The 27122-nt window shown below is 42.1% G+C and overlaps 1 protein-coding gene across 1 annotated transcript in view; it reads right to left on the bottom strand.

Moving 5' to 3' along the window:
* Positions 1 to 399: 399 nt before the first annotated feature.
* The window catches only part of FLT3 (fms related receptor tyrosine kinase 3), a 31608-nt gene continuing 4885 nt past the window's right edge, over positions 400 to 27122 (bottom strand). Inside the window, exons 6-25 of the mRNA XM_075498994.1 lie at positions 25970 to 26087; positions 24930 to 25066; positions 24170 to 24309; positions 23935 to 24088; positions 17984 to 18149; positions 13915 to 14021; positions 12667 to 12778; positions 10794 to 10972; positions 9406 to 9518; positions 9175 to 9307; positions 8981 to 9085; positions 7546 to 7656; positions 5342 to 5495; positions 4854 to 4984; positions 4345 to 4469; positions 3854 to 3976; positions 3109 to 3220; positions 2926 to 3025; positions 1512 to 1617; positions 400 to 534 (exon numbers count right to left, since the gene is read on the bottom strand). Of these exons, the coding sequence (XP_075355109.1) occupies positions 400 to 534; positions 1512 to 1617; positions 2926 to 3025; positions 3109 to 3220; positions 3854 to 3976; positions 4345 to 4469; positions 4854 to 4984; positions 5342 to 5495; positions 7546 to 7656; positions 8981 to 9085; positions 9175 to 9307; positions 9406 to 9518; positions 10794 to 10972; positions 12667 to 12778; positions 13915 to 14021; positions 17984 to 18149; positions 23935 to 24088; positions 24170 to 24309; positions 24930 to 25066; positions 25970 to 26087 (2561 nt within the window). The remainder of the gene's footprint in view (positions 535 to 1511; positions 1618 to 2925; positions 3026 to 3108; positions 3221 to 3853; positions 3977 to 4344; positions 4470 to 4853; positions 4985 to 5341; positions 5496 to 7545; positions 7657 to 8980; positions 9086 to 9174; positions 9308 to 9405; positions 9519 to 10793; positions 10973 to 12666; positions 12779 to 13914; positions 14022 to 17983; positions 18150 to 23934; positions 24089 to 24169; positions 24310 to 24929; positions 25067 to 25969; positions 26088 to 27122) is intronic.

The raw sequence follows: 27122 nt of genomic DNA, 5'->3' as shown, positions 1-27122 counted from the left end.
GCACTTCTGGAAATCACACTGGTTCGCTTTAGATGCATAGTCCGTGCCTGTAAACATTGACTAAAAAAGCATGGATTTTCTTGTGTTTGCTTGCAATATGGCAAGAACAGTCTGAATTCAATGCATTGATTAGACACCGTTTACATAAAACCAAGAAAAGAGATATCCAGTTGTAGAAAGACAGCAAAAAGACCATTGCTTCTCTCCTGTGATAGATGTGTTTGCTGAATTCAAAGAAATGAATTGTGTCTTCTCCTCAAAGTAACATAAATACGGACGGGACCATAAGAAATGTGAATAGAGCAGCAGTTGGTAACATTTTCTTTTCTTAGTGGTGATATAAAACATACATGCTACACCAAGTTTATGAAAATACTGAGGTCAAATCCAGAACCCAGATTATTTTTCAACCTGAGAGTCTTCATGATGGAGCACAGCTGGGGATAGGAGAGATGCCTCATCCTTGCTTACACGTGGTGTAGTTTTGATGCTGGAATTATGTGTAGAAGCATTTTTCTTTGTATTCTGGTAAACCTAGAATTGGGAAAATAAAAGATATCTTCTGTTATTACTTATTGTACTTGGTAAACTGCTTTTCTCCCTGTGAAGCAGGCACTTGTAAGGTACAGCCCACCTCCTCTTGAGGGAAAATCACACTCATATCTGCCCATTACTTCCCACTGACTCCAAAGGGAGTTCAGACAACTGCCTAAGTGAGATGGATCTTATCCAGCCAAAAAGAGCTGGGTTGAGGAAGGGCACTGGACTGCAAAGGAGGATTTTTTTTTCTAGGTACAGCGCTTTGAAGATGCTCATCAGTTTGCCTCTACGCTTGGCAGCTTCTACCAGGCTAACAGCCTGCAGAGAGGCTCAAGGCTGCAAAGGCAAGAGTCGTTCATAGCTCCCCACATCCCAAAAGGTTAGCAAGGACACTGCACTGGGAAATAGTGTCTAGCCCAGAGTGGATACTCAGGTAGGAATCGGTAGTTTTGAAAGGAGTTGCTTATCCTCCCTGAGGAAGAAATCACAGTCTGTTAAGGATGGAATATGACTTCCTCAGTTCCTGTTTATTATTTTGACCTTTGAGAATGATATATGGCCCTCCATCTGTGAGGATGTGCCAGCACATCTCTATGGTGCTCCCCATGAGCCCGGGCCACCTCCTGGCAGGTGGCCCGGGCTCAGCTCCTCTCCCATGGCAGTTATCAGCATCACCAAAGCCAACTGCACTGGCTGCTGCACAAGGGAAGCACAGTCCTGTAGCACAGGCTGAGAGATTTCAGCCTTCCAGGGTCCTGGTGCAGGCAGTGGGAGGAAAGAAATCCTCATCAGGGAGGTCAGGATTCCTTCTGATGGCAGAAAAAACTTCCCCGAACTCTTACATAGATCCCTGGAGAACAGCTCCATAACACAATGGCACACTTGAATAGAAACCAGAAGACTATTTCTCAGCTCATATGGGGCTACAAAATAACCCCCAAAACATTTTTCTTCTTTCTTTGTTTACTTACTGCTCCTTCTGCCTTAGCCAGCTGACAGGCAAGAGAGGAAACCAGCCAAGAAAAAGAGGGTCTTTTTCTGGAGTCAAGGGCCCAACAGGACTGCATCACGTGATAGCTGCAGGAGCAAGAAAACATGTTACAGAAAACATGTTAGCTGTTGGAGTCTCTGTTAGTGAGAACTTCCTACATGGAAGTGCAGAATTTGGATGGGAATCACAGGGCACCAGAATGATTTCACAGAAAGAGGCCACATTTAGCATGTTGCATTAGAGGAAAAGATACAGAAAGATGAGGAAAAAGGGTGAAATGAAGAACATGGCTTTACTGGAGTCCTTCGCAAAATCCTCTTCATAGGACTGGGGCCAGGATTTCACCCTGGCTGGCACATACTGGCATGCTAACCTTGTTTTCCAGCTTCCATAAAGAAAATGGTAGGAAGAAAATTCCTGTCTGACTCTTGGGCTGAACCTGCTCCTTGTGGACTCTGTAGTCTTGAGGACAGTTTTCACAGTGAGTCTTTTTGTGGAATTTGACATCACAAAAATCTTTCTGAAGTTTAAACACCACCTTACCGATTTTACAGTTTCATCAGGCACCAGTGCAGTGCCTAGCTGCTGAAGTCCCTTGCAAACTTACCAGGTCAACATATTCCCTGACATTTATAAGCACCACAGCAATCTTTCTTGGGTGAATCTGTCAGATTCACCTCTACCTTTAATGCCATTACAGTCTCTACATGGAGAGGATGAGAACAGTACAGTGCCATAGCAAGGCACTGAGTCCCTAGGCCACCTATGAAAATGTCTGCCAGAACAACTCAGACAACCTAAAGTCCTTCCCTTTCCTCCATGCTCCAGGTCTTGTAGCTCCCCATCACCTTCTCTTCCTTTGTCCTCTGGGGTCCACCTCTAGGCAGAGTTCACCCCTGCACAGAGGCATAGGCTGAAAATCATGTGCTGAGAGCACAGGAATAGCTCCTGCCAACTCTTCCTTAGCAGGGTTTCTCTCTAAGAGGATCCCTAGCCTCCTGGAACTGAATCAAACATGCTAAAGCTCAATTAAAAAAAAGTTTAGAAAAAAAATCACCAAAGATTTAGCTAATATCCAGAATGAATATGGTATAACATAGCTTTTGCAAAAAGAAAAATAAAAAGAAGTCTGTGATCTGAGAACAAGAAGTTCCGTGGGAAAATTAAATACAGATAATAAATCAGTCCTTTCAAACACACATAACCTTTCGTGTTGATCATTTCTGCTTTAGGACAAAACCTACATGATCAAGCAGCCTTTTTCAGAGGTAGAGGAAAATCTCACCTTTTGTGATTTTTTTTTTGAGCAAGGTACAATAAATAAAAGGTCATACAAACAGTGACCTAGTAAATATAAATTCCCGTGCTGTGCATCACTCAGGAAATACACTTACACATCTTTTGTAGCATAATATGGTCGGTCCATTTTAAATCCACTTTGTATTAATTTGTAGAAGTTTGTATCAACCTGAATACCAGGGTAGGGATTTACACCTGTGGAAAATATTGGAGAATGCATATTAGTTCAGAAGCTGCCAAGACCAAGCAGTGTTCTTTTGTTGCATTACAGAACATACCCAAAGAGAATATTTCCCATAGTAATATTCCATAAGACCAGACATCACTCTTCATTGTGTACGTCCTCTCGAATAAGCTTTCAGGAGCCATCCATTTAACTGGTAAACGAGCCTGTACAAACAGGGGGAAAGGAGGCCAGGTCATGCTGTGACACAGGCTTTCTAGATGACTCACTGTAGTTCTCATTGCTTGAGTAGGATCAATTAATGTTTGCTATGTAAAAAGCTAGGCATCTCTTAGTAGCCCCTTTAAATTTCCCTTATAAAGAGAAATAGGCACTTCTAAGGAGCCAATTCATCTCACCCATTTTAGATGACTATTTAAGGAAGAGATGAGCTCAGCCCTGGAAGAGCCTTCTTCCCTCCTCTGAATTCCAGAGTCAGTAGCTCAGATGGAGATGTCCACCCTGTACTTCTTCACATAGCTGGAGGACCTGGTGTACCCCACACATATGCTGTTGTCCCTATACTATTATTGTCCGTAACAGAAAACAATTCCCAGCACTTCCATCAACGGTTTCAGTGCGCTTTAGGAAGGATATGGGTACCATCTCATTTACAGTACTAGCTTGATTAGGTTAATTATAAGTTAAGAATTTGCATTTTCCAAGGGCATGAAAAAGTGGGATTTATGCACTGTCTGTACACATATCTATAAAGCTAACAAGGAATTTGAAAATGCAAAGCTTCAATTTCTTGGTTCTTTATCATTGGTATGAAAAATAGAGAGCATTCAGGAACTTACATTGCCCCTGACGATGTAGTTGGAGTCGTTCACTACATCTCTGGCAAGGCCAAAGTCACATATTTTCACCACTTTTCCATGGGTCACTAGTATATTCCGGGCAGCGAGGTCTCTGTGAATGCACTTAGAAGGAAAGGATGGGTTAACGCTCTGCAGCATTTGGTATCAGAAGGAGATAATTCCCTTGTCTCACACAGAGCTCTCTGAATTGGTGCTTCCTTCCACTCAAACAGTTTGGAGAAAAAAACAGCTGGAGAGTCCCCGGTTGCTCGTGGCAAAGGACAGGGCCAGAGCAGGCAGAAGTGTGCAGTGCAGCCAGTTCTTACTCAGGGTCATGCCTAAAACTGCAATCCAGGCTTTGCTGTAAAGCCAGGGAAGGAGGTATAGTTCAAGCCTGCCACTGTGGGGCTCTGTTCTTCAGTCTGCCTTTTATAGACTGACCTATTTTTACCGTCTTTTCTATCTAAACAATTTGCTACCCTTCACCATACCGATTTGGACTCAAGAAACTCCATTCCTTTGGCAACTTGATAAGAGAAGCAAAGAAGGTCTTCAAAAGTGAGCACATTAAGATCCTCTTCTTCATCCATCTGTCTGCTTGCATGCTTAATTTTATCTGTAAAAAATAAACAAAAGTATGAGTTTTCCATGGGCTTCCTCACTCTCTGATTAATTCCACTGACTGTTGCAAGGATTTTCACATGCTCCTACCAAGAACAACATCACAAAGAGCATCCATCTTTTGCATCCTTTGCTCAGACACAAAATAAAGGAAAGACTATTTTCATACTCAAATAGTATGTATAGCATGACCAGAAACATAAGCCTCTGGTCATAAGTGTTGTTGAATCCTTCTCCAGCAAAATTCCTGCCAGGAGGGAAGAGAGACATATGATAGAAAGGGGCCTCCTGTGTCACCGAATCTAATCTAGTTAGATCAATAATATAATAAATACAATAATAACAGAATTACTAGAGCTAAAAGCAACTAATCTCTTACCTTCCTCAGAATACAGCACAATCCCATTTGATCCAGATGTCACATTTATGTTTTGACTTCTTTGTGTGATTTCAAATTCAGCCTCCCTGCATAGAGTTGTATTCACACCGTACTTCAGGTGAGTTCCCTTCCTGGAGTGGGTGACATTTTCAAAGGTTACACACAGTAGATCACATAATCTTCTACACATAAACTGTTTTGCAGTGAAAAAGCATGATCACTTATTGCTACTAAAAATCTGGGCACAGACATGAGTCTGCTCAAAACTGGAAAGAGAGACAACAGATTGCTTGTCTTTTGCAGTCCAGTGTGAAGAACATCATAAGGAGAATCAAATCTCAGTTCCTCCCAAGGCATTGCTTATTAAAGTATGTGAAGGCACATTCTCAAGAATTCAATAATTTCACCTATTTACAGCACAGCTGAGAATGCAGCTTAAAAGGATACAGTAGCTTTATAAAGTATTAAACTGTTGCTGAATGCTTTACCTGGAATTTTGGTCCAAATGGATATTGTGGTAAAAGCTGAAGTTGTGCTGTTTAAAAATATCTGTCAGTGTCCAGTGAAACTTTTCTCTCTTGCTCCTCAAGTAGTTCAGAAGGTCACCATAGCAACAGTATTCAAATATCAAGTAGATTGGTCCTGAAATAGTTGGAAATGTAAATGCCTTCTGCTATCTATAGCACTCTCCCCATTAAAGCCCTAATGATGCCTCATCTTCTCCCAGGACTAATCTGTATTAAACGTCCCAAGCATCTTCCCATCCCAGGTAGATAACCTGTACTGATGGGCAGGTAATGTTTACTGACTGTAATTACTGATTGTAATGTCCCTTTGGAAAGTCTGTGTAGCTGATTTTTCCCTGTGGTGCATCTCCCAAGGTGGACTGTAAATCCCTATGAAGGCACAAACATCCTTCCCCATACCAATGGCACTGGGGAGAACAGCACAGGCTATAAAGATGCAACACATTGTCTAAACCATACATGGTTCAAGCAAAAGATGACCCCTGCTAATTATCTTGATGGTGTGAATTGGTATCCTTTGACCTAAGCCCTTTCATTTATTTGTACTGCCTTCATGCTCTAGAAATATCCTTTTTTTTTTCCCAGGAAGGCCACCTGAAACCCAAGTGTGCTTGCTGAGATGACCTATAGGAGGGAAAGACCTTGCAAAGGGATGTCTCTGAGTGGACCACTGGTCAGGCCACTTTCTCAAGAAAGGAAAAATATCTCCAATTCCTGACCAGGCAGGCTCAGAGGAAAGCCATGACAAGCCAGCAGGAGCAGAGTGAGTGGTCCAGGAAGAGCTCAGAGTGGTCACACATCACCCCTGCAAAGTTTTATACTGGCATCACCAGTTCTGGCTCAGAAAGACCGAATATGAATTTGTGGACATTTCTGCCAGAAGGCCCCTGTCAAGCAAGGTAGGGTACACTGTGAAAAGTCTGTAAAGTCTTTCAGAGGATGGATGTGAAGTCTTGAGAGCCATGTAAATGCTTCTGAGCATGGGACTTGGATAAGGCTGGAAGTGTCCCCTGCCCTACCCTGCCAGACTGAGCAGGTCTCCCCTGCAGCTCTCCTGCCTACACCGTCACATTTGCTGAGTTTTCCAGAAGGCAGTGGCAGCCTCTATAGTTTCAAATCAGCTAAAGCCACCACCAATGATCTATTTCTCTGCTTTCCTCTTATGCCTCAAATGTCTCTGCACAACAGTGTTGCTGTTGATGCAAACTGGGGAAACAAGAGTTAACTGTTATCTTTGGTCTTTCTGACTTAATATCTGTGGCAGAAAATCTGTCAAGTTTTTCAGTGGAAGGTGTTACAATTCATGATATGGGCAAACACTGGGTAAACCCTGCCCTTTCCCCGAGGTGATCTGTTCTTTAGCCTCTCTCCACCCGCTCCTGTTCACTGCTGGACTGGCCAGAGAGGGAGTTCTTGGGACTGGAATATCCATGTATTTTGCCTCAAGGATATCAAAAGTCACACAATAATTAATTAGTGATAATATCTTGCCACTTTCATCTTAGCCCATCTTTGCTTAGTTCTTTCCATCTTCAGTTTATTTTTACATTCAGTCCTTTAAAAAGTTGTCTCTTTTTTCATTATTCACTTCTCTCCTCTTCTTTCTGTGGGTGCCCCCCCCCCCCCCTTTTTTTAGTTTCTTTTCTTTCCTGTCTAGCCTTTAGCCATTTTTCCCTTTCTTTCTACAACTTCACTTGTTTGGTGAGCCACATGATTTAAAAAAAATAAAGTAAAATTTCTTACGTGAACAGAATCATGTGGATACAAAGGTACCTTACACCAGATAAGCTTTTCCTTTTCACTTAATAAACTGGCCCGTATCAGTACCATCACCACTGTAACAGGAAAACCTCTTCTATAGAAGGGCTATTGTATCACTTCATGCAGGTTCGATTAGAAAGGACCCATTTCTGTACACATGCATGGCCTTAACTTTGATTTAATTTCATCTTCATCTTATTTTGGGCTGGCGCAGAACAGCAAAATTGGTTGGGCAAAGAAAGGATTCAGGGGTGAAGAGGAGAACAGCAGCCTGAGGAATAGGTGATTGATTATGGCTTGGATGTTTTTAATACTGCTTCTAGTAATCAATTTTTGATACTTCTTTTCTGTCCAGGAGTCCTCGTTAGTCTGAACATTTTAATTGGTACCTTTCCACAACTTACCTGATACGGTACAAGCTCCTAGTAGGTTCACAATATTTTCATGGCTTCCAATGTGAGTCATCATTTTCAGCTCGGACATTAGAGCATCTTTTTCTGAAGCATCAGGTTTTTCTGTAAAAGTAACACAGATTTGGAAATCTCCAGCAAAGAATTAAAAATGTAAATGGTTGTGATGCTTTGTGACATGGAAGTCTTCCTTTCAAATTAATTGGACGGAAAGTATATTTGGAAATATCCTAAAAATTTTTGTACAGTATAAAAAGATTTAGCCAAAGGTGGAAAATAAATGTGTGTGCGAGTGTGTATCATTTGAATGCTTGGGAAAGCAGTCATAAAATGTTAATATTTGTCATTCTTAGGCTGGCAAGAAATGACAGCACTGTATTAAGGTGTTCACAAGCACAGAAAAAATGGCAGTCAACCCTGTTGAAGAGAAATGCTAAGAGAAAAAAATGTCTCAACAGCCATATGGCACACAACGAGTTGCGATCCAATAGCTAAGAAGGCCACTCCGTGTTTCACTAATAGCTTTAGGCTTGTTTTTCAGCGAGCATTTGGTCCTCATGATCTCATGTGGACTGGGGACGTGAACCCAAATGATCAAGATGAACTTCCATAAAGACAACTGCAAAGGAGTGGACCAAGGAAGCATAAAGCTGATGCATATGTGCAAAGAGGAGATGAATAGGTGGATAGCAGTGCTGGCAGGAAGGGATTGTGTGGGCACACAGGTGAGCAGGGTGCTGTTGCTGCTGCTGCCAATGTGAGGCTCATCCTGTTATGTGTCAACAGGGTTGTGGTACTTGGGACCCAGTGAGGCAGCCCTCCTCCTCTGCTTGCTGCTGGGGAGGTTCGCTTCTAGACACTGCTTTTATGAGGAGTCAAGGCAGTTTGGAGAGCGGCCAGAACAAAGCAGCAAGAAGGGTTAGAGGTTTAAGAAGCCTGACCCATAAGGAGGGATGGAAAGAAATTGCTTTGTGTCATCAAGAAGAAAAGACTACAGGAAGATGTGCTGGAAGTTTTGCAAACAAGCTAGCTCAGGCACAGGAGGGAGTGCAATAGCTAGACAGCACTTCAAGAAAAAGGGACCTTACACCAAAGTCCACAGATTCACCAATGTGACCAGCAGGCTAATCCGCACTATGAATTTGCATTTCTCCTCTTTAGAGCAGGGCAGCTCCATCCTTCCCCACACAACACAGATCAACACAGGGTGTAGGACAAAATGCCACACAGTGCAGGAAGAAGGCACTTCAGCAATACCTTTCCAAACTGAAACAGGATTTTGAAAGCATTTTGAAGGGATTTTGAAACCAAGCATTTGTGAGGTGTAACTGCTACAAGTCTGTATATAAAGGGATTTCCAACACTGCTTCTGCTTTGGAGCCACTAGAATACATCATTGCTTGTGAAAGGCACCCAGAGTTTATCATACCTTTTAGCATTTTGACTGCGACCTGGACTGAATCTTCTGCATTGCTAATTCCATAAGCTGTTGCATTCACCACTTTCCCAAAAGCCCCAGAACCGAGGACCTGTCCTACAAGACACAATATGCCAATATTATTTGCAGCTGCTACAGCACAGGCTACTACTCCAGCATTGTGTGTTGTCTTGTGGATTGCTCACCAAATTCCAGATTTTCCCTGGGAAATTCCCATTTGAGATCATATTGAAATTCTCTGAAGTCGATGTAGATGTACTCATTATCCAATGGGCCTATCATCTGAATCATTTGCAACTGGCTTTCATATCTAAATTGCTTTGGAAGACAAAAAAAAGTGGAATAAGTCTTAGAGAAGAAGAAACAGCCTGGTAGGAACAAAAGAAGAAGGGGCAGGTATTTATGTTTTCTTTTACCTTTTTGTATTTGTGAAAAATGAGGACAAACAAAAAAGCGATCAATAGGAGGAAAAATCCAACAGAGACATAGAATGCAGCATTGTCCGGGGGGGAAGAAACAGCTCCTGCAACTTTAAGAGACACATATTACTACCCACTGAATCAGAGCTCGTATGTACAGCTAAAGGTGCAAGGAGAACCCATGGTGGCTTGGTGAGTTCTGCCAGTTTGCGATCCTCTCACGCCTGAGCCTCCTCTGCGTGGGGAATGAGTGGAGCCATGTGCAAAGCAAGGAGCTGGGCAGAAGGCATTAAGTGCTGGGTAATTCTGACATCTGTTTTCATTCCAAAAAAATGCTACACCAATTAATAAATCTAAGTGCACAGAGGTGTTGGTGTGATCCATGGATTGGACATTGTGAACATAAACAGGAATAAACAATTCCTCTTCTCATCGTGTCTCCCTTCTCTCCTTGTACCTTCCCCCAAGCAATGTACATCAGATACTGAAGCACCAGTTATCAGCCGATGAACTGTACACAACCTGCTCGGAGCATTGCTCTGCTGCTCAGCCAGGAACTCTCTTAATAAGTCAGGACCATGCTATCAGGCGCCGGTGGGTAGGTGAGCGTTACATGAAACCTACCCTCATATTGCGGTAGTTTCTAAGAGCGTAAGTATTATGCTTACTTTCTATTGTAATTTCAACATAAATGCTCAAACTCTACCAGTTGTCACAGCTTCTCCCAGCTATAGTCAAAAGCAGCAAACATTTTGTTCACCCATGACAAAGGAAATCTCTGTACTGCACAGAAGTTCCCAAACCAGGGCTTAGTCTTCTGCCACCTGCCTACAGCAGTTTAACAAGGTCTCTCCCCTGGTACTTGCTCCTGCTTCCCAGACAGGGATTGTCCCTTGAGTGGGTCTGCTGGCTCAGTCATGCTCTTGCTCGGGCATGCAATGACCTCCATGGGGTGACAAGAGCTCCCATGGGCTTTTCTGGCAGCACCGCAGTGACCTCTGGGAGAGGAGCAAGAGCCAACACCTGCCACCAGCTACCAAAGTGGCTTCAGCTCTTTCCAAAGCTGATGCCTCTGGGTTTCAGGTAGGGATTACTAAGATGAAATAAAAAAAGCAGACCCCAATATTGCCATGGCTCCATCCTGTACTTTCTATCCATGTGAAATTTCTGCTCATTTTAATGAGGGAGACCCCCGCTTTGGGACCAGAGAAGAGACATGCATCTCCCATTCACCCACCATTTCCCACACTGTATACACACAGCGCTTGTGTTTTACCTGCAATGCCATTGCATGGTCAGCCATTTAGCCAGATAAAAAATACTGTAAGTTCTAGCACACCAGCTTTAATTGAGAAAACCTGTGCTAAAGCACTGGCTTAGGGTACCTGAAAGGTTAATGAAACTCTTTTCGCAGGCTGAACCAACAGAATTGTTTGCACAGCACTCAACAGAGAAGGTTGTTGCTGTCTCCTCTACATCTAAAGTACTGCTTGAAATCCAAGACCCCAGGGATCTCCTCTCTGGCAAGAAGTTGTGAATCCCCTCAGTGATTTCTTCGGCACAGCTGAAAAAGAAAGCAGACCAGTTTTGATTTTTGGCTCACAGTGGCTTTTTCCAAGGGAGAAGGTGAGATATTTCAAAACATCTTACATCTGGGTTGGAAGGGAGGGAGGGAGGGATAGATGCTGAAAAAGAAAGCAGACCAGTTTTGATTTTTGGCTCACAGTGGCATTTTCCAAGGGAGAAGGTGGGATATTGCAAAACATGTCTTATGCCTGTGTTGGAAGGGAGGGAGGGAGGGATAGATGGGCTTGTTTTCTATTTGTCACTGCTAGAGTGAGGCTTCAGACCAGTTGCCAGTCTCATTTTTTGGTGATGGACATGGCAGGGTCAGCAGGGGGTGAACTGGGCTCCCTAACCTCCTACACTGGGCTTGCTCCCACTCTCCACCACTGACCTGGTGGGGCACCTGCACCCCCTGACCTCTAGGACCTCCATCAATTTCACAGCTGACATGACCCCCCTACTGCATCTATTCCCACTGGTTTCACCTTTACCTCAAACACTCAAACCACTGAGCAGCTCCAAATGAGCCGCTACTAAAACATAAATACAAAATGAACCCACAGTAAAAGTTCTAACTCCTTTCCCTGAATGTATGTGATTTCAGCCGTGAAGTTTCTCTCACTCAAGATGGAGAGCATCCACCCTGTATTAATGACTTATGTAAGACCTGATATGTAGAAAGAGGGAACGCTATACTCAAGGGAAAGGAAACCCACGCAGAGATAATTTTGACTTTTAGCTTTTCTATCATTCTTCAACTTACTGCCTAATTTACTGTCCACATAAATAAATGAGGAGGTAAGTAAATAAATAAAATTTATTCAGCTCTACACATAGTACTAGCTTCTACATGTGAAAGTTCCCAAGAAAAGAAATGTCACAGCATTTTCTTTCCAGAAAGCTGTTTTAAGGAGTATTTTAAACTCACTAGCTGGATGTTTTCTTTCCTCTTCCATTTCTGCACAAACAGATTGATGTTAGGAAGCCTTTTCAGAGGTATGGATGAGAAAATGGTCTAGATATTTTTTTTATAACTGGTTAAAATACTTAGAGCTTTATCCACAATCTTCCAAAAGATAATTTGACTCAGTAGTCTTCTGCACCGTGGGATTATTAGTTTTTTGGCACATCCAAAATAAAAACTGCAGAGTTCATAAAACAGCTCAAAGCTGTTTCAGCATCTCTTGAAATTTTAGGGCCTGACTCATTGCCCTAAATAAATAGAGGAAATGGAAACACTCTCACTAACGTTACTGGAAACACTCTCACTGACTTTACTGGCTTTGGTTACAGCTCACTGTAACAGCTATATTAACCAAAGTTTAACCAATTAACCAAGCCCATATTAACCAATGCGTTCCCTGAATGCCCTCTAAGTTTGACAGGCCAAGAGAAAAACTTAGATTGGACTTTGTAACTACCTAACTGTTGATATAAACCCAGGGGGGTTTATTTCAGCGTAAAGAGCCTGAGATACAGATCTTTATAGACTTCATTTTATGCCAATAAAAAAATTGAAAACTTTCCCTAGTTTTGGTGATCTGGTTCCCCTGGAATGTGCCACCATGTCCTGTTGTACAAATGGTTGAGGGTGCATTTTACACTTAGTTTCTTACAGGCCAGTCTTCATTTAACCAAGGATAGCTCAGATATGGTCTTTGCAATGAATCAAAAAGAGGGAAAATTATTTACCTGGATGAGTTCAGTTCGGGACAGTTCCTCCAAACCCAGGATGAGGCAGGGTAACTGTCAGCGACGCAGGAGATCTGCTTGAACAACAACTGCATCGTTACTTCAGGCTTTCCTGCAACAAGATAACACGAGACAATTTCTGTCAGCACTTCAGTGACAAAACCCTTTACACTTATGTGGCAATGCTACACCTGCTGAGACCAAGATCTGCTTCTGTGTTTTCAAAATAACCCACCCGCATGTCACTGTGAGAGCTGGGTGCAGCCCTCAGTTCTACTCCTTCCTCCAGCCCCGCACCTTGGTTCTGTGGGATGGCAGTGTGGGCAAGGCAAGGGGAGCAGCCACTTCTCTGTACAGGCACAGTCAGACCAAAACAGTGGCACAGATGAAATTAGAAGTCTTGACTTCTGCTTTTCTGACTCAGATAAAGCAGTCAGCCCTAGGACTCCCCTGACACCCCAGTTCTGGTTGTCTGGCTTGTACAACATGTGCACAGAGGATCCCTGTATAAATAATACATAATAAATAATGCTTCCTGACCTAGAGCAAGGGTGAGATGCTGCAGTCACGTGGCAGAACTGAGACAACCCAGAGCACTGGGCAAGACTGCGGGTGTGTGTGAATCGTGGGTAGGGGTGTATGAGGCAGTGCAGCCCTTACATATGTGTCACACACCAAAGGGTGTCCAGACTAACTGCCTTAACTCACAAATGCCGTTAGGAAAAAAAATGACATAAACACACCATAGAAAGCTAACACCTGATGAGGATAAGTGTTTCCTCTCACTGTGTATCTCATGTGGTCTCTACAGCAGTCGCATATATTCTGGCTCTGTAGAGTAGAATACAGTCACTGTATTTTACTGAGCTCCCAGGTTTTGTGGTTTTCTTAGGAAGTATTAATTTTCTCAGTATATGACTAATTTCTCATATTCTGCCCTCTCTGTTATTGCAGACTAAAGGGAGGAGAAAAAAAATTAATAACTTCCTCCTCCTCCTTCCTCTGTTCTCCATCCCTGACCAACACAAGAAACATGACCCACAACCAGCTGGCATCCTTCTCTGACCCGGTGCCTGGATTTCAGCACAGGGAATCTCTTTTTTGCCTCATGCTCCTCTGTTTTTAACAATAAATCTATGTAAATGAAATGGGGAATACCAAGGGAAATGCAACATATTAGCTCCATTTATATCAGTGGCAAAATCCCAGACTTTGCCAAATCTTCACAGGGATTGTTTTCTCACTTACTTCTCACGTACAGAGTGAATTTTTTTGTCATGAACGTATCATCGTTTTCAGCATAAAATACATATGTCCCAGACTGGTGCTGATGGTTGCAGAACTTTGATGAAATGCTGTGGAGCAAAGAAAAGACAGGAAAAGGACAAAAGACTGACTTGAAAAATATTTTAAATGTAGTCAAGACTCATATATACATTTGAAACAATTCAGCATCTTCTAATGAGGAATCCAGACTAAATTATTTTTCATTAGAGAATATAATCCCCAGAATGTAACTGTTTTGATAAGATGATTTTTTTTCCTGCAGTATTGATTTCATTCTGCAATTTTCCTCATAGTTCCTGGAGTGCATCTGGGCTGTCAGGGTGCAATTTTGTTACCCGTCCATCGGACGACAAGGTATATAACACATTCTGGCACAGATGCTAAGACCTGCACAGGATCAAACTCGCTACTCTCCAAAGGATTTTGATGGGAGTTTCTAGCTGATATGATAAACAGTGCTAGGAAATAATAACGACAGCTAGGATCATATGAGATAAACCTCTCCAAATGGAAAGATCTGACAGAAACTCAGAAATGAGATCATCATCAGAAGTTCATTATCAATGAGACAAAGCACCAACCATCAAGATATTTCTGCAGGAGCGAGGCCAGCCTTCTGCTAACTACTATGGCAATGGCAGCAAACCAAGACCCAAACCATGCAGGACATGGCTTGTGACAATGGAAATGGTGAGGGAGGGCTCTAACAAGTTCCTGGGCAGAAGCTAACAACGGAGGACTGCAGAGACTTAAAGATTCCTGCACGACTGACCTGTTGAATCACTGGTTTATGGGACATGGGATGAGGCAGGGAGAAGGGACTATATAAGCTTACAGAGATGGCATCCTATTTCTGTCCTTTTGACTAGGTTATCATCAGGACAATTGTCATATTTAAATGGCAGCTATTGCATCTCACCAATGGTAGAAGAGCACTTCAAAAAAATCTCTTCTTAGGTTTAGTTGCTGGCATTTTAGGGGCAGATGTTTTAGCAGCCTGCTCAAGGAAGACTGGGTAGGAGGCCCCCAACTCAACTTTAGTGGTAAAGGCAAGCAGGCACATCAGGGAGTTTGAAGCAGACAGAAAAACAACAGCATATACCAGTAATTTGCAAAGTAAGAGAAAGCAGTAATGAGCTTGGAACAAGAAATCTAGATAACTAAAATCAGGGTGTTTCTCATTAAGCAAGATACATACAAATGAACTAAGATGCCAAGTATCACCTTGCAATTCTAAAGCAAGAAAACTCACATTGAAGCCACTGGCAATTTTGCCTTCTGACTAAGGCAAGACCTCCATATACTTATTGACTTTTGAATGTCTTAATCTGAAACGGCTTTAAAGATGTCCCTGTACTCAGGGACTTTTCAAAATCAGACCCCTTTTAAGCTGCCTCAAAATGGATACTGATGGCAGGAGAAACCACAAATCATTTGTTGCTTTTGAAATCCTAGGTCTGAAGGATTAAATCCTAATGAAATAATGAGAAAATAATTTTAAAAGAGTGCCTTTGATACCTGAAAATAGAAGGGGATGTGAGATAAATATTATAAATTTAACAGAGATCATTCTGTGTATAAAAACTCATTTGCTCTTAGGAGGGAAGTGAAAATCAGCAGTGTGCTAAAACAGAGAGACAACAAAAGCAAGTAGAAAATGGAAATTCTGAAGGAATCTCTGAAAACGCATAAGGGCACTGACAGAAGAGATGAACCTTGGGACTTGAAATTAAAAGCTAAAGAAGGGGACAGAGTTAATTAATGAAATTTAATATTATCTATAATCAGGAGGAACAATTTGATAAGGAAATGGCAGAAATAAAAAAAAGCGAAAAACAGGAAATGAAAAAGGATATGAAAGGAATAAAGTAGAAGTGATGGGAGATGGGATTACACAGAAGTCAACTAAAACACGCAAAGTTAGACTCACAAGACGTTAAGGTATGTGATGACCTTTTTTGTTTTGTTTTGAGAAACCCTCTGCTTTAAAATGACATTGAAATCTGCGATGCTACAGCTTGTAGGCAGAATCTCCTGACCTCCCTACCCCTTGCTGCTTCTGGGCACTTCAAACTGAATGAAATATCTACCCCTACTCTTTTTCCTCAGGGGAGACGCGTCTATCCAATGCTAGAATTCAGCCAAAACTGGGTAGCTGCAGGGGATGTTTGTACAGAATGATGTACTTGTCAGATGAAATAATCACCAAATCCATGTATTTTTCCCTCAGTTGTATTTTTCCATAAAATAAATAGAATTATAAGTAAATGCGAAGTATAACTACCTAAAATGAGAATTTTTTAAAAAAGTATTTAATCAACATCATAGTCATATGAATGGCTGAGTTGTCTGTTTGAAGCAGCCTTCAGACCAAGCTCCAGCAATGCTTGGGGCGGTGAGGCGGCGGTGGCCGTGGCCAGTGCAGGGCTGGCTGGGGCTGAGCCAGCCCCAGATGCGCTGCTGCAGGGACACAGGCTGGACTTTCCCCCGTCCGGCAGGTGGTGGTCAGCACTCAGCAACCACCACTTCTGGCTGCAAAGGCTATCTGAAGTGACTCATAAATCCCAGGCCACCAACAACTGCACCTCACCAATTAATGAGGGTTACCTAAGCTATTTCAAGAGTTCTCAAAATTGTTATTGTTGGCCCAGTCTGTAGCACCTTCTTCTTATCTGGATTGAATTTACACCAGCTGTCAATCATCCAAGCAAAACTGACTCCTACTCTTCCAAGCAGTGAGAAGAGATTCGTACCAGCTGCAAAGCAAATCAACTCAGATTTATCAGCTGGAGGGAGGTACCTATGGGACAAGGATGAGCAAATGCTCATGGCCATCCCCTGAGACCTCATTTCCAAAATCAGTCTTGACCACAAAGAACAGATCTGCCTAGCCCATGTCAGGCATTGCAGATTAGTCACCAACACCCACCCAATGCTATAAAAGTTTGCTGACAGTCCTCACTTTATCAGCAGGGACAGAGTTCCTGTGGCCATTGCCAGGAGATGTCAATTTACTGATCTGAACTGAGCTGTCTCTGAACCTCATGAAGGTCTGACTCCAGTACACCATCTGATGCAGATGAAAAGGCCAGTCTGTTGCAAAGATGACTTGACACGCTAGCGGATAAAATTGAGTGTACCAGAATACTAAGGAAAGAAATAATAAAAAGCGTAATCAAGGCTGTGACACAGTTTTATGCAGATGCTAAGAGAGGTTTTAAGAACAGGAGAAGAAATCAGTGCAGCTGCATTAACTCGTGCCTAGGTCCTGCTTTGTTTTAAAGCTAAAACTAAAAGAGAAGCTTGGCTTGATTTTCATTGAGGTGGATAAGAGCTGTTACCTTGAAAGCCATGGGACTACTCTGAAAGAAACTCTGAAGGAAATTAGATAATGTTATCAAGAAATTAGAAAGCCTAGGGAATGGAGAAAACATTAGCCTTAAACAGGATTCATGCCAGAACTTCATTGTAGGAAATAACAGAAAAGGTAGATAACTAACAGGTTTATTCAAAACATGTTTTGCAGCAGCGGAAGAATACATGACCTGGGTAATGAGCAGAACGGTATGTTTCTGTGGCACAGGCAGAACCGAACGGATCTAACAGCAGCCTGGGAAACTATGGGGCACTTTGAAAGACACTGGGAACATCACCAAGAACAGGATGACAAAAGGGGAACATGTAGAACTTGTGATCCAGTATGAAAACTGCAACAGATCTGTAACTGAGAAATTATGTCAGAGAGAAAGGGAATGGCAAAATGCATATAAACTAAAGGGTTGCTAGATGCATAACTTACCAAAGGGTTTATTATAACATGGAGAATAAAGTGGTTCTAGAAGTTATCTACATGAACTGCTGTTGAAAGCCAAAATAATGTTTGAGTGCCTTTTGTTAACACAGCTTCATCACATGGCCTATCCACATTTTAAAAACACAAAGAGCGTACAAAACATGGACAATAAGCGGTCCAAATGAGATATAAAGAGGAAACATTATTATATGAAATTATTCCAACACATGCAAATACCTGCGTCCATCCACACTGTAACTTTGTTTACATGGAAATGTTTTTTGGGAAAATAGCCACATGCATCTAACTGGTGGATATGCTGTAAAGTTAACTTCGAAGCAAAACTCTTCCTCACCAATTTCAAAATCTTCTTTAGAGTTGGTTATATTTATAAATCCCTTTTCTGGAAAAAAAAAAAAAAAGGAAATATTGATATTATATTACAAAGGCTGGACTGCTTAATGAAGGAATTTTGACATCTGTATGTTTTTCGTTTTGGTTATCACAAGCAAACAAAAGCACCATGTTACATCACAAAGGGCATCCTGTTAATCAAAATAACATAATGCTTCAAAATAGTATTGAAATTATGTCCCTGTGTTCAGCTGCAGAGAAATGATCTGAGCCTGTTGAAGTTGCACATTTGATCAGACCGGAGCCCTTCCAAAATGGTCCAACATTTCTCCCCCATCTGCCCCACAGAGCCACAGACCCAACAACTCCATTATTTATTTGGTTTGGCTTAAGTGTGTGTTCTAGGTGTTAACAGCTGCATCTCCTGGCTTTCCTCTAACAGGGAACAAAACCAGGAGGCACCACCAGCATAATCAGACGTTGATAGTAGTTGTTTCTCCTTCCCTGAAACGAGCTGAAGATTTTGCAAACGAGTCTTGTAGCTGCTCCTTTATTTCTCCATCTAAATTAGACATATTTGATGCAAGACAACAGCAACATGAAAAAGTGTTTTGAAGATGTGCGTGAACCATGAGCTGCTGGTACTTGCCCTGCTAGGGTGGGATTAGTTTCACCTAATGGGGCTGTCTGAAGTTCAGTGACCTAAGCTACTTGTTTGGACCTCTGATAAACTCAGTGGAATGAGACAGGCATGTCCAGTTGTATGCTGTCCTAAAATAGAAGATAACAGAGATGTACTGAGCTGCTTCTGGAAATATCTGTTTCTTGACACTGACTGCTGAAGGAACCAAAGTCATTGCTGGGGCTAGATATCTCATGAATTGAAATGAATCCCATCCAAGGAGACTGAACAGCAGACACATATGTGGGAAGAGGCTGTCCTAAAGGCATCAGTGGGGCTAGGATCAGCTCTGTAAAAATCACAGAATCATATACATTGGAAGAGGTCTCTGGAGATGTCTGGTCCAGCTCCTGCTCAGAGCAGGTCGAACTAGGTGAGGTTGCTCAGAGCCATGTCCAGTTGAGTTTGGGTATCTCCAAGGAAGTAGACTCAACAACCTCTGGGAAACTTGTGCCAGTGTTTAATCAGCCACATGGAGAAAAGCTGCACTGTAGAAATATTGCTGGACTGCGTTTCTCCTTTTGAGTGTTTTTCTTCTGGTTGTAACCCTATATTCTGCTTGGCATGTTTTATCTCTCTCTAGCTTACTGGTTTAAAAAATAGTGTCATCTGGAAACTCCTATATAAACCACAAAATTTTCAGTATTTTAAAACAAGAAGCAATTCCTTTTATGACTGTTCTCCTACTTTTTGATATTAAAGGCTTATTGGTTTTATAAATCAGACCTTCATCTTTTGAATGATCTTTTGGACCTCATCCTTCCAGGCAGAAGGTCATGTCTGTGTGTACTGTTAACAACACAACCAGCCAAGAGTAAAGGCTTTCTCCAGAGTGCACGCAAGGACCTTGGAGCAGGATGTGCCACTTCTCTGGAAAACAACTCAGAAAAAGTACTTTCTTTCTTGAAGGAGAAAGAAAATAGCACATTATTGCTTGGCTTATCATTTTTTGGCAGGTTTAGGACTATTTCTGCCAGAGAAACAGTGAACATGATTATTCAGTAATGACAGAGAGGTGAGATGAATTTCTTGAGACTGGAATAAAAGCTTTCAAGTCTCTGTATTTATCGTATTTGTTTATTTGTTGCTTTAAACTTAATGTGTTGCAAAATAGCATCAAGATTGTGTAGTGTTAAAAATTCATTATTCAACACTGCTAGAAATTGAGCATAAGAACTGCAGAAACAAAGAGCCTTGCAGCTGCAGTTGTTGGCATGATCTCTGTTGTGCTTTGAAGTGGCCCAACCACCCTGCTTGACCTGACCAGCTACACAAGATGGGATAAGTGAAGATGGTGAAGTGACAATTAGCAAAGAGAAACCAGAGCTGTCTGGCTGCAACGTGTTATTAGAGATTAGAAGACCACTCCTCAATGTAGTTATGCTAGCCAGGCTCCCCAGGCAATGCAGTATATGCCAACCAAATCAGTTTTCTCTTGGTTAAGCTACATTGCGACCATTCCCAGTGTAGCTATGGGTGCTGACTCATGCACAGTGATGGTTTAAAGGTAGGACACTGATCATTTCAGAAACAGCTACCCTATGACATGGACAACTGAGTGAAATCTGTATCTATATCACTGCTGAAATTGAACCTGGATGCTAGCACTAATTCACACCAACAATGGTTGTCATTAATACATTAGGCTAAAGGCTGGGGTGGATAAGAAGCACAGGATGTCCCTGTATAACCTTGGAGAGAGAAGCACGGGTGTTAGCTAGGTATGACAACATCCCCCCACTTTAATCCACCATGTAAGTGTCCTGGTTTCAGCTGGGATAGAGTTAATTTTCTTCCTAGTAGCTAGGAAGAATTTAGTTGGATTTAGTATGAAAATAATGTGGTAACGCACTGGTGTTTTAGTTGTTGCTAAGCAGTGCTTACACTAGTCAAGGACTTTTCAGCTTCCCATGCTCTGCCAGGCTCACAAGAAGCTGGGAGGGGGTACAGCCAAACTGGCCAAAGGGCTATTCCATACCATATGGCGTCATGCTCAGTATAGAAACTGGGGGGAGTTGGCCGGGGGGCAGCGATCGCTGCTTGGGGACGGGCTGGGCATCGGTCAGTGGGTGGTGAGCGGTTGCATCACTTGTTTTTTTTCCCTGGGTTTTGTTCCTCTCTCTCTCTCTCTTGTTGTTTTCATTTTCATTACAACAACAACAACAACTTTCTTTTTTCCCCCAATTATTAAACTGTTCTTATCTCAACCCACGAGTTTTTTTACTTTTGCTCTTCCAATTCTCTTCCCCATCCCACCGGGGGGAGGGTGAGCGAGCAGCTGTGTGGTGCTTACCTGCCGACTGAAGCTAAACCACGACAGTAAGTAAACAAACAGATTTTTTCATCAGCAAAGTCAATGAGCCCTCAGGAGTTTTGTTGGCATAAGGGGTATTAAGGAGGGTACAGACAATCATCATAGCTTGGCGTACGCCAGTCAAAAAATACCCCACTCAGAAATACAGCCTTCCAGGGAGAGTGACTCAAATATCCCCTGTTAATGTGACACATACTCACACCTGATAGTTTATGGATCCAAGAAGCCACTATATCTGAAGTGGGCATCAGAAAGAAGAGGATCTTGCCCTACCTCTACACTACCCCCTCGCCCCCATCTTCCTGTTTACTAAGAAGATGTGTGTAGAAAAAATGCACAGGTATCGTATTCAGTTATTGTAAATGATGACAGAACTCCCTGCTCAGTGGCAGGCAGAAGCTCAAAAGAGGATACTGCATTGGGAAAGTCATTTCTGAAAGAGACTGGGGTAAGTATTCTCACTTCCTACCATTCCCAGACTAGGCGTTGTAAACTCTGAAAGCAACTACATCTAAGGTCCAGCAGCACGATCCTAACTACAGCTTTCCTTTTTATGCTTTATTGCCAGACTTATGCCTATTTGTATATTATTTCCATTTGAGAAACAAGGTTTGCAGTTCAGGCTGTTCTGGACTAACTTCAACACCGCTGGCTTTTAAATCAACATGTTGCTTAAATAGAATGAGGTTTCCTTTGGTATGCTTTCACTTTTTTAAATTTTCAGGCCTTGTGTAGCTTGATGTTAGGAGGATGGTTCCCTTCAGTGCCTGGAAAGCAGGAGACATGCAGAACAAACAATAACGCTGGAGTAGTTGTCTCTCCAGTTTCAGGTTTTCCTTCAGATCCATCACAGCTGCAGCAGCACTTCTGCATGGCAGTTTGTCAGCTCTGTCAGCACTCGTTACTCATCATCTCTCTGGGCTTACATTCTCCATTAACACAAAAGTTTTCATTTCTTTTCTGCTACCAGTTCCACAGCTTCCAGAGCTAAAATTGTTCCCCAGATTTACTTACTCATAAAAAATGTGGCAAACTCAAATGCCCATTGTCAGTCACTCCCCCACCATAAGAGGAAATGGTCATTTCTCGTTTGTTCTGGGTTTTGAGTGGGAGAGCCCACCACCAAGAACCTTCTAACTGTTCAATTCCTTCCTGGCAGATGTGGGTCAGGCCTGGTACAGATTTTCTATCTGCTTTTCTCTGTATAACAGGAACAAGCACCTGAAGGGACCATACAAAACAGCAGAGCAGAGGCCACAAGAACCTCGGCCTTACCTTCCCACCTCCGAAGGTGCAGCAAAGGTGGGGTGGAGGTGCTGTATGTGAGTGAAGGGAGATGGAGTGGGAGCAAGTGGTGAGGAGGAGGCTGAGGCCATGGCTGCAGATTTTCAAAACCCACACTGGAGTCACAGCAGGACATTTCTGTCTCACATTAGTTGAAACCAGTCACTGGGTGTTCCAGACTCTGGCCAAACTAATACATGGAGCATTAATAGCTGAACATACAGTGCAAGTCATGCATTTTATATTCTCGGGCAGCTCCAGAAAGGTGTTTTCTGCAGTCCTTTACCTCTAGTTGTTTGTATCTGCTCTGCAGCTGCCTACATTTGAGTTGGTGGCACAGAGAAGGGCTACACAACTATACTGTTCCCCCCTGCCCAGGAAGCCCAAGGCATAGCCCCCTGGGGACCCTATAGCTTTGTGTCCCCACAAAAAGCCACTATGGCTTTGTGTCACACTGGCTGAGAGTCACCTACAACAACATCAGATGAATCCCAGCCTGTGTTTCTAGAGATACAGAATCACAGAATCACAGAATCATATAGGTTGCAAAAGACCTTCAAGATCATCGAGTCCAACTGTAAACCTAACACTGCCAAGACCACCACTACACCATGTCCCTAAGCACCTTATCCAAACGTCCTTTAAATACCTCCAGGGATGGTGACTCAACCACTTCCCTGGGCAGCCTGTTCCAATGCTTCACAACCCTTTCGGTGAAGAAATTTTTCCTAATATCCAGTCTAAACCTCCCCTGGCGCAACTTGAGGCCATTTCCTCTCGTCCTATCACTTGTTACTTGGGAGAAGAGACCGACCCCCACCTCTCTACAACCTCCTTTCAGGTAGTTGTAGAGAGCAATAAGGTCTCCCCTCAGCCTCCTTTTCTCCAGGCTAAACAATCCCAGCTCCCTCAGCCGCTCCTCATAAGACTTCTGCTCCAGACCCTTCACCAGCTTCGTTGCCCTTCTCTGGACACGCTCCAGCACCTCAAGGTCTCTCTTGTAGTGAGGGGCCCAAAACTGAACACAGGATTCGAGGTGCGGCCTCACCAGTGCCGAGTACAGGGGCACAATCACTTCCTTAGTCCTGCTGGCCACGCTATTTTTGATACAAGCCAGGATGCCATTGGCTTTCTTGGCCGCCTGGGCACACTGCTGGCTCATATTCAGGCGGCTGTCAACCAACACTCCCAGGTCCTTCTCTGCCAGGCAGCTTTCCAGCCACCATTGAAACAATCATGTACCATTGAAATAATCATGTAGACTAGACCTCTAAACAGTGCCATTTCATTTCACTTCTAAAAGCACTGTCTTTTAATGGGAATTATTTGAAAAGCAATATAAAGAAAAGGTTGATTATCTTCAGGTACTGGAATGACTCAGTTCAGATTAATGTCTTGGCTTTCCTGGACTGCCAGTAAGTGCAAACAGAATTTTTTCTTAGAAAAGGAACTACAAAACATATGCTGCGTACCTGCAAGCAAAGAACCGCCACGTGGAAAACAAAGCAAAACAATCAACCAAGGGACAAAATTAACACCGTGGGTTGGAGTTACCTAGAACTGTAACCAAAGCAGTTTGGTTCAGATGAGCTGTAGAAGAACAGGTATAATGTCCACTATCACTTCTTCCTGCCGCTGAAGCAAACACATACTGGATCCGAATTGCCGAGTGATCTGTTTGATATTCTAATCCTTCAAACTGGCGATCCTAGTTTTCAACAGAGATTCCCATTTAATCAGTTGATAGTGCCCAATATTACCTATTTTAAAATATGCCCTGTCTTCTTACCTGCTCAACTTCTTTGTTTTCAAAAGATAATTTTATTCCAAATTTATAATTATGGTAAACAGCTCTGCATCTGATCAGCAATGGTTCCCCAACTTTAAGAAGTAATTCAGGTAAAGGTGCTGCTTGTCTTTCATTTAAATCTACAAAGTCAAAACATTGTGACTGAAACAACAACTGTCGCTTTGCATGGAAAAATGCTCATTTAGATCAACATTTTTTCTTCTAATGCTGTATAGACATCCATTATTATATTGTAATGATAATTAGAATTTGGGAAAATTACTCTTTAATCATTAAATCAGTAAATTTGATGGATTTAGATGCCTCAAACCAAATTTTGCCATAATTTACAAGGTATCTATAGAGCACAGTTCAACATAGAGTTTAGCTCAGGTCAGGTTTATTTAAAAAGCAGACAAACCAACCTGATTTTATATATTTATTAATAATTATTTATAAATTTATATATTTAAGAACACTTTGAAGAGTGTTTCACTGCAACACAGTCCTAAAAGCATGCAGAAAAAGATAATACATGTTTAGAAAATGTAGAAGGGCAAGATATTTTTTACAGACACCACAAATAGCTAGTAGAATTTAGTGTTTAAACGTGAGACAGAACAATCATATTCACTGTTAGATTTGTTCCAGTGAATACAAACAAGTAGCTTAGCCCAGAAAGCGTACTCAGATGAGTAGTGCAACTAACTTCAGTGGCAGGATCCAGCTCACATGTAAGTAAACCTTAGAGGGAAGTTACCTATTGTAAAGAGGCTGGTGCATTCTCTGCCCAGGTCGTTAGCTGCACAGCACCATATATAAGTTTGAAATAATTCATGTTGTACCTTCTGTATGCCGTGTATTTCCCCAGTGTCTTCATGCATTTTATTAGGGCAACTGCAATTACAAGCGCAATTATTCATTGACTCATTTGGTTAACCTCAAGCAAATAAATCTGATAAATCTCCGAGCCATGAAAATATGCAAACAATAGTGGGAAAACTGGATCTTACATAGCTGAATAAAAAGGAACTAGGAAAGGTGAAGATAAGAAAATAAAAATCTCACAGCCTAGGCAGAAATATGAACTGAAATGACCTGAATATGCTCAAACTGGCTCATAGACAGGTAATCTGTGACTAAAATCTGGACAAGAGTGAAATCACAGAGGCTGAACTTTCACAGCACATCTCTGAATTCCTGGTGGTGGGAGCTGCTGCAAATCCAGTGGCTGTTTTAAGACGCAGATCCCAAACTGCCACGCTGCAGAGAAAGGCATTATTCCCGCTGTTATCCCACAAGTGGCCCTTACATCACCGCTGTTAATAGAATCAACTTCATATGTTAATAGAATGGAAAAAAATAATTTGGCTCAGAAAATTATGATTCCTTGTAACATCTTCCCAGCTCTAATGTATTCACATTTCCAAAAAATGTGAAAAACTAGAGGGAAACGAGATACCTTTAATTTGCTCTGGTTACATCAAAATAGTAGGATCTGGAATAACTTTTTGCAAGCAAAGAGCCGAAAATTTCCAAAAAAGCACAACAGCCAAAATTTCAAAGAAAAATGTGTTGCAGCACTCCAAAAGTAGATCATGCAGACACAGGTTTTCAACCAGCACATGGGTGTGCAACCTGGCGGAGCCCGTCTCCAAAAATTCTGACACAAAAGCTCTCCTTCAGTTATCTCCCCAACTCACTAGGCACACTAAGCAGTACAAAGCATCCCCCTTCTTCTTCAGAAGATGGTAAACTTGCAGCCTAGAGATTCAACTTGCATATAAACATGCAACATACCTCTTTTCAGGTGTTTTGCAAAATATCCACTCCACAGAGGGCTGGGGGTAGCTCTCAGATATGCACTCGATAGCATCCGATTTTTCCCTTTTCCTGAAATAGGGTTTGCCTGGTTTCTCTGTTAAAAGTCATGCAAATATTTAGGAATGCTGAAATAATCTTGAAACAGTCTTTTGCTCATTTCATAGTACATGAAGTTACAGAGCTGTAATTTGTTTCAGGAGGTTTCAACACTGAGGGAATAGAAAAGGATTCTGCCCTAGGGATATTGTGGGTTGGTCTCACAGGCTTTTCAGCCTTGATTGCTAAATGCACAGTTTCCCCCGTATCAAAGGCCTGCCTCTATACACCGGAGGATAATCCTGAGACTGATACCGAAAGGTGTTAATTTCCTGTGGTTGCTATTCATTTCACTGGGCAGGAGCACAGATACCTTTCAAAATCACATCCCAAGCCCCTGGCCTTTGGTGGACTATCTGTCCAGACTACAAAGTCTCTACACAAAATGGGATCGTTGCATACTACTCAGTCAGATCAGATACAGGATGGAAAAACAACGCATGATAATGACTCTGATAACCAGCAGACTCCTCTATCGTATGTCTGTAATGCAGGGGAAAAGGTTCCTAGGTAACTCACAGTCCCCTGAACCTGTCAGGCGCAGACTTGGACTAAGCACAAAAATTTGATGTATTAAAACTGCTAAAGATTTGACTCAAAATGAAAAGCACTGAGTCTGGTTTTAGGTCATCTTACAATGAAATTACAGCTTCCACACAGAAGAGTGACATTTTCTTTAGAGTCACTTCCATTGCCTGCAAGGTGACATGCTAAGGTGAAACTAATACTTCTGGCTTTTTAATTTCTTTCTTCCTTTATCTCTTATAAGGTGGGCCGAGAAGTTTTTTTTTCACCTATAGAGATTCACATCTCAGTTGAAGGGTTCACATCTAGCCTGGAGGATTTTATGAGAGATGGAATTATGATATTCATTTCACAGGAGCAAAGAGAATGCAATCCAAGCAATTGATATGGAAAAGATCTTTATCAAGACTGTTTTGAACTAGTCTTGCTTGCACATGTAATAACATTTTTTACCTCTAAAGCCTAATTGATATAGTAGAGAAGGTAATTTTTAATTAAAGATTTAATA

Source organism: Mycteria americana, chromosome 1 (assembly GCF_035582795.1).
Source record: "Mycteria americana isolate JAX WOST 10 ecotype Jacksonville Zoo and Gardens chromosome 1, USCA_MyAme_1.0, whole genome shotgun sequence".
Taxonomy (NCBI): Eukaryota; Metazoa; Chordata; class Aves; order Ciconiiformes; family Ciconiidae; genus Mycteria; species Mycteria americana.
Note: the sequence above shows the minus strand (reverse complement) of the source record. Positions and strands in the feature narration are given on the sequence as shown.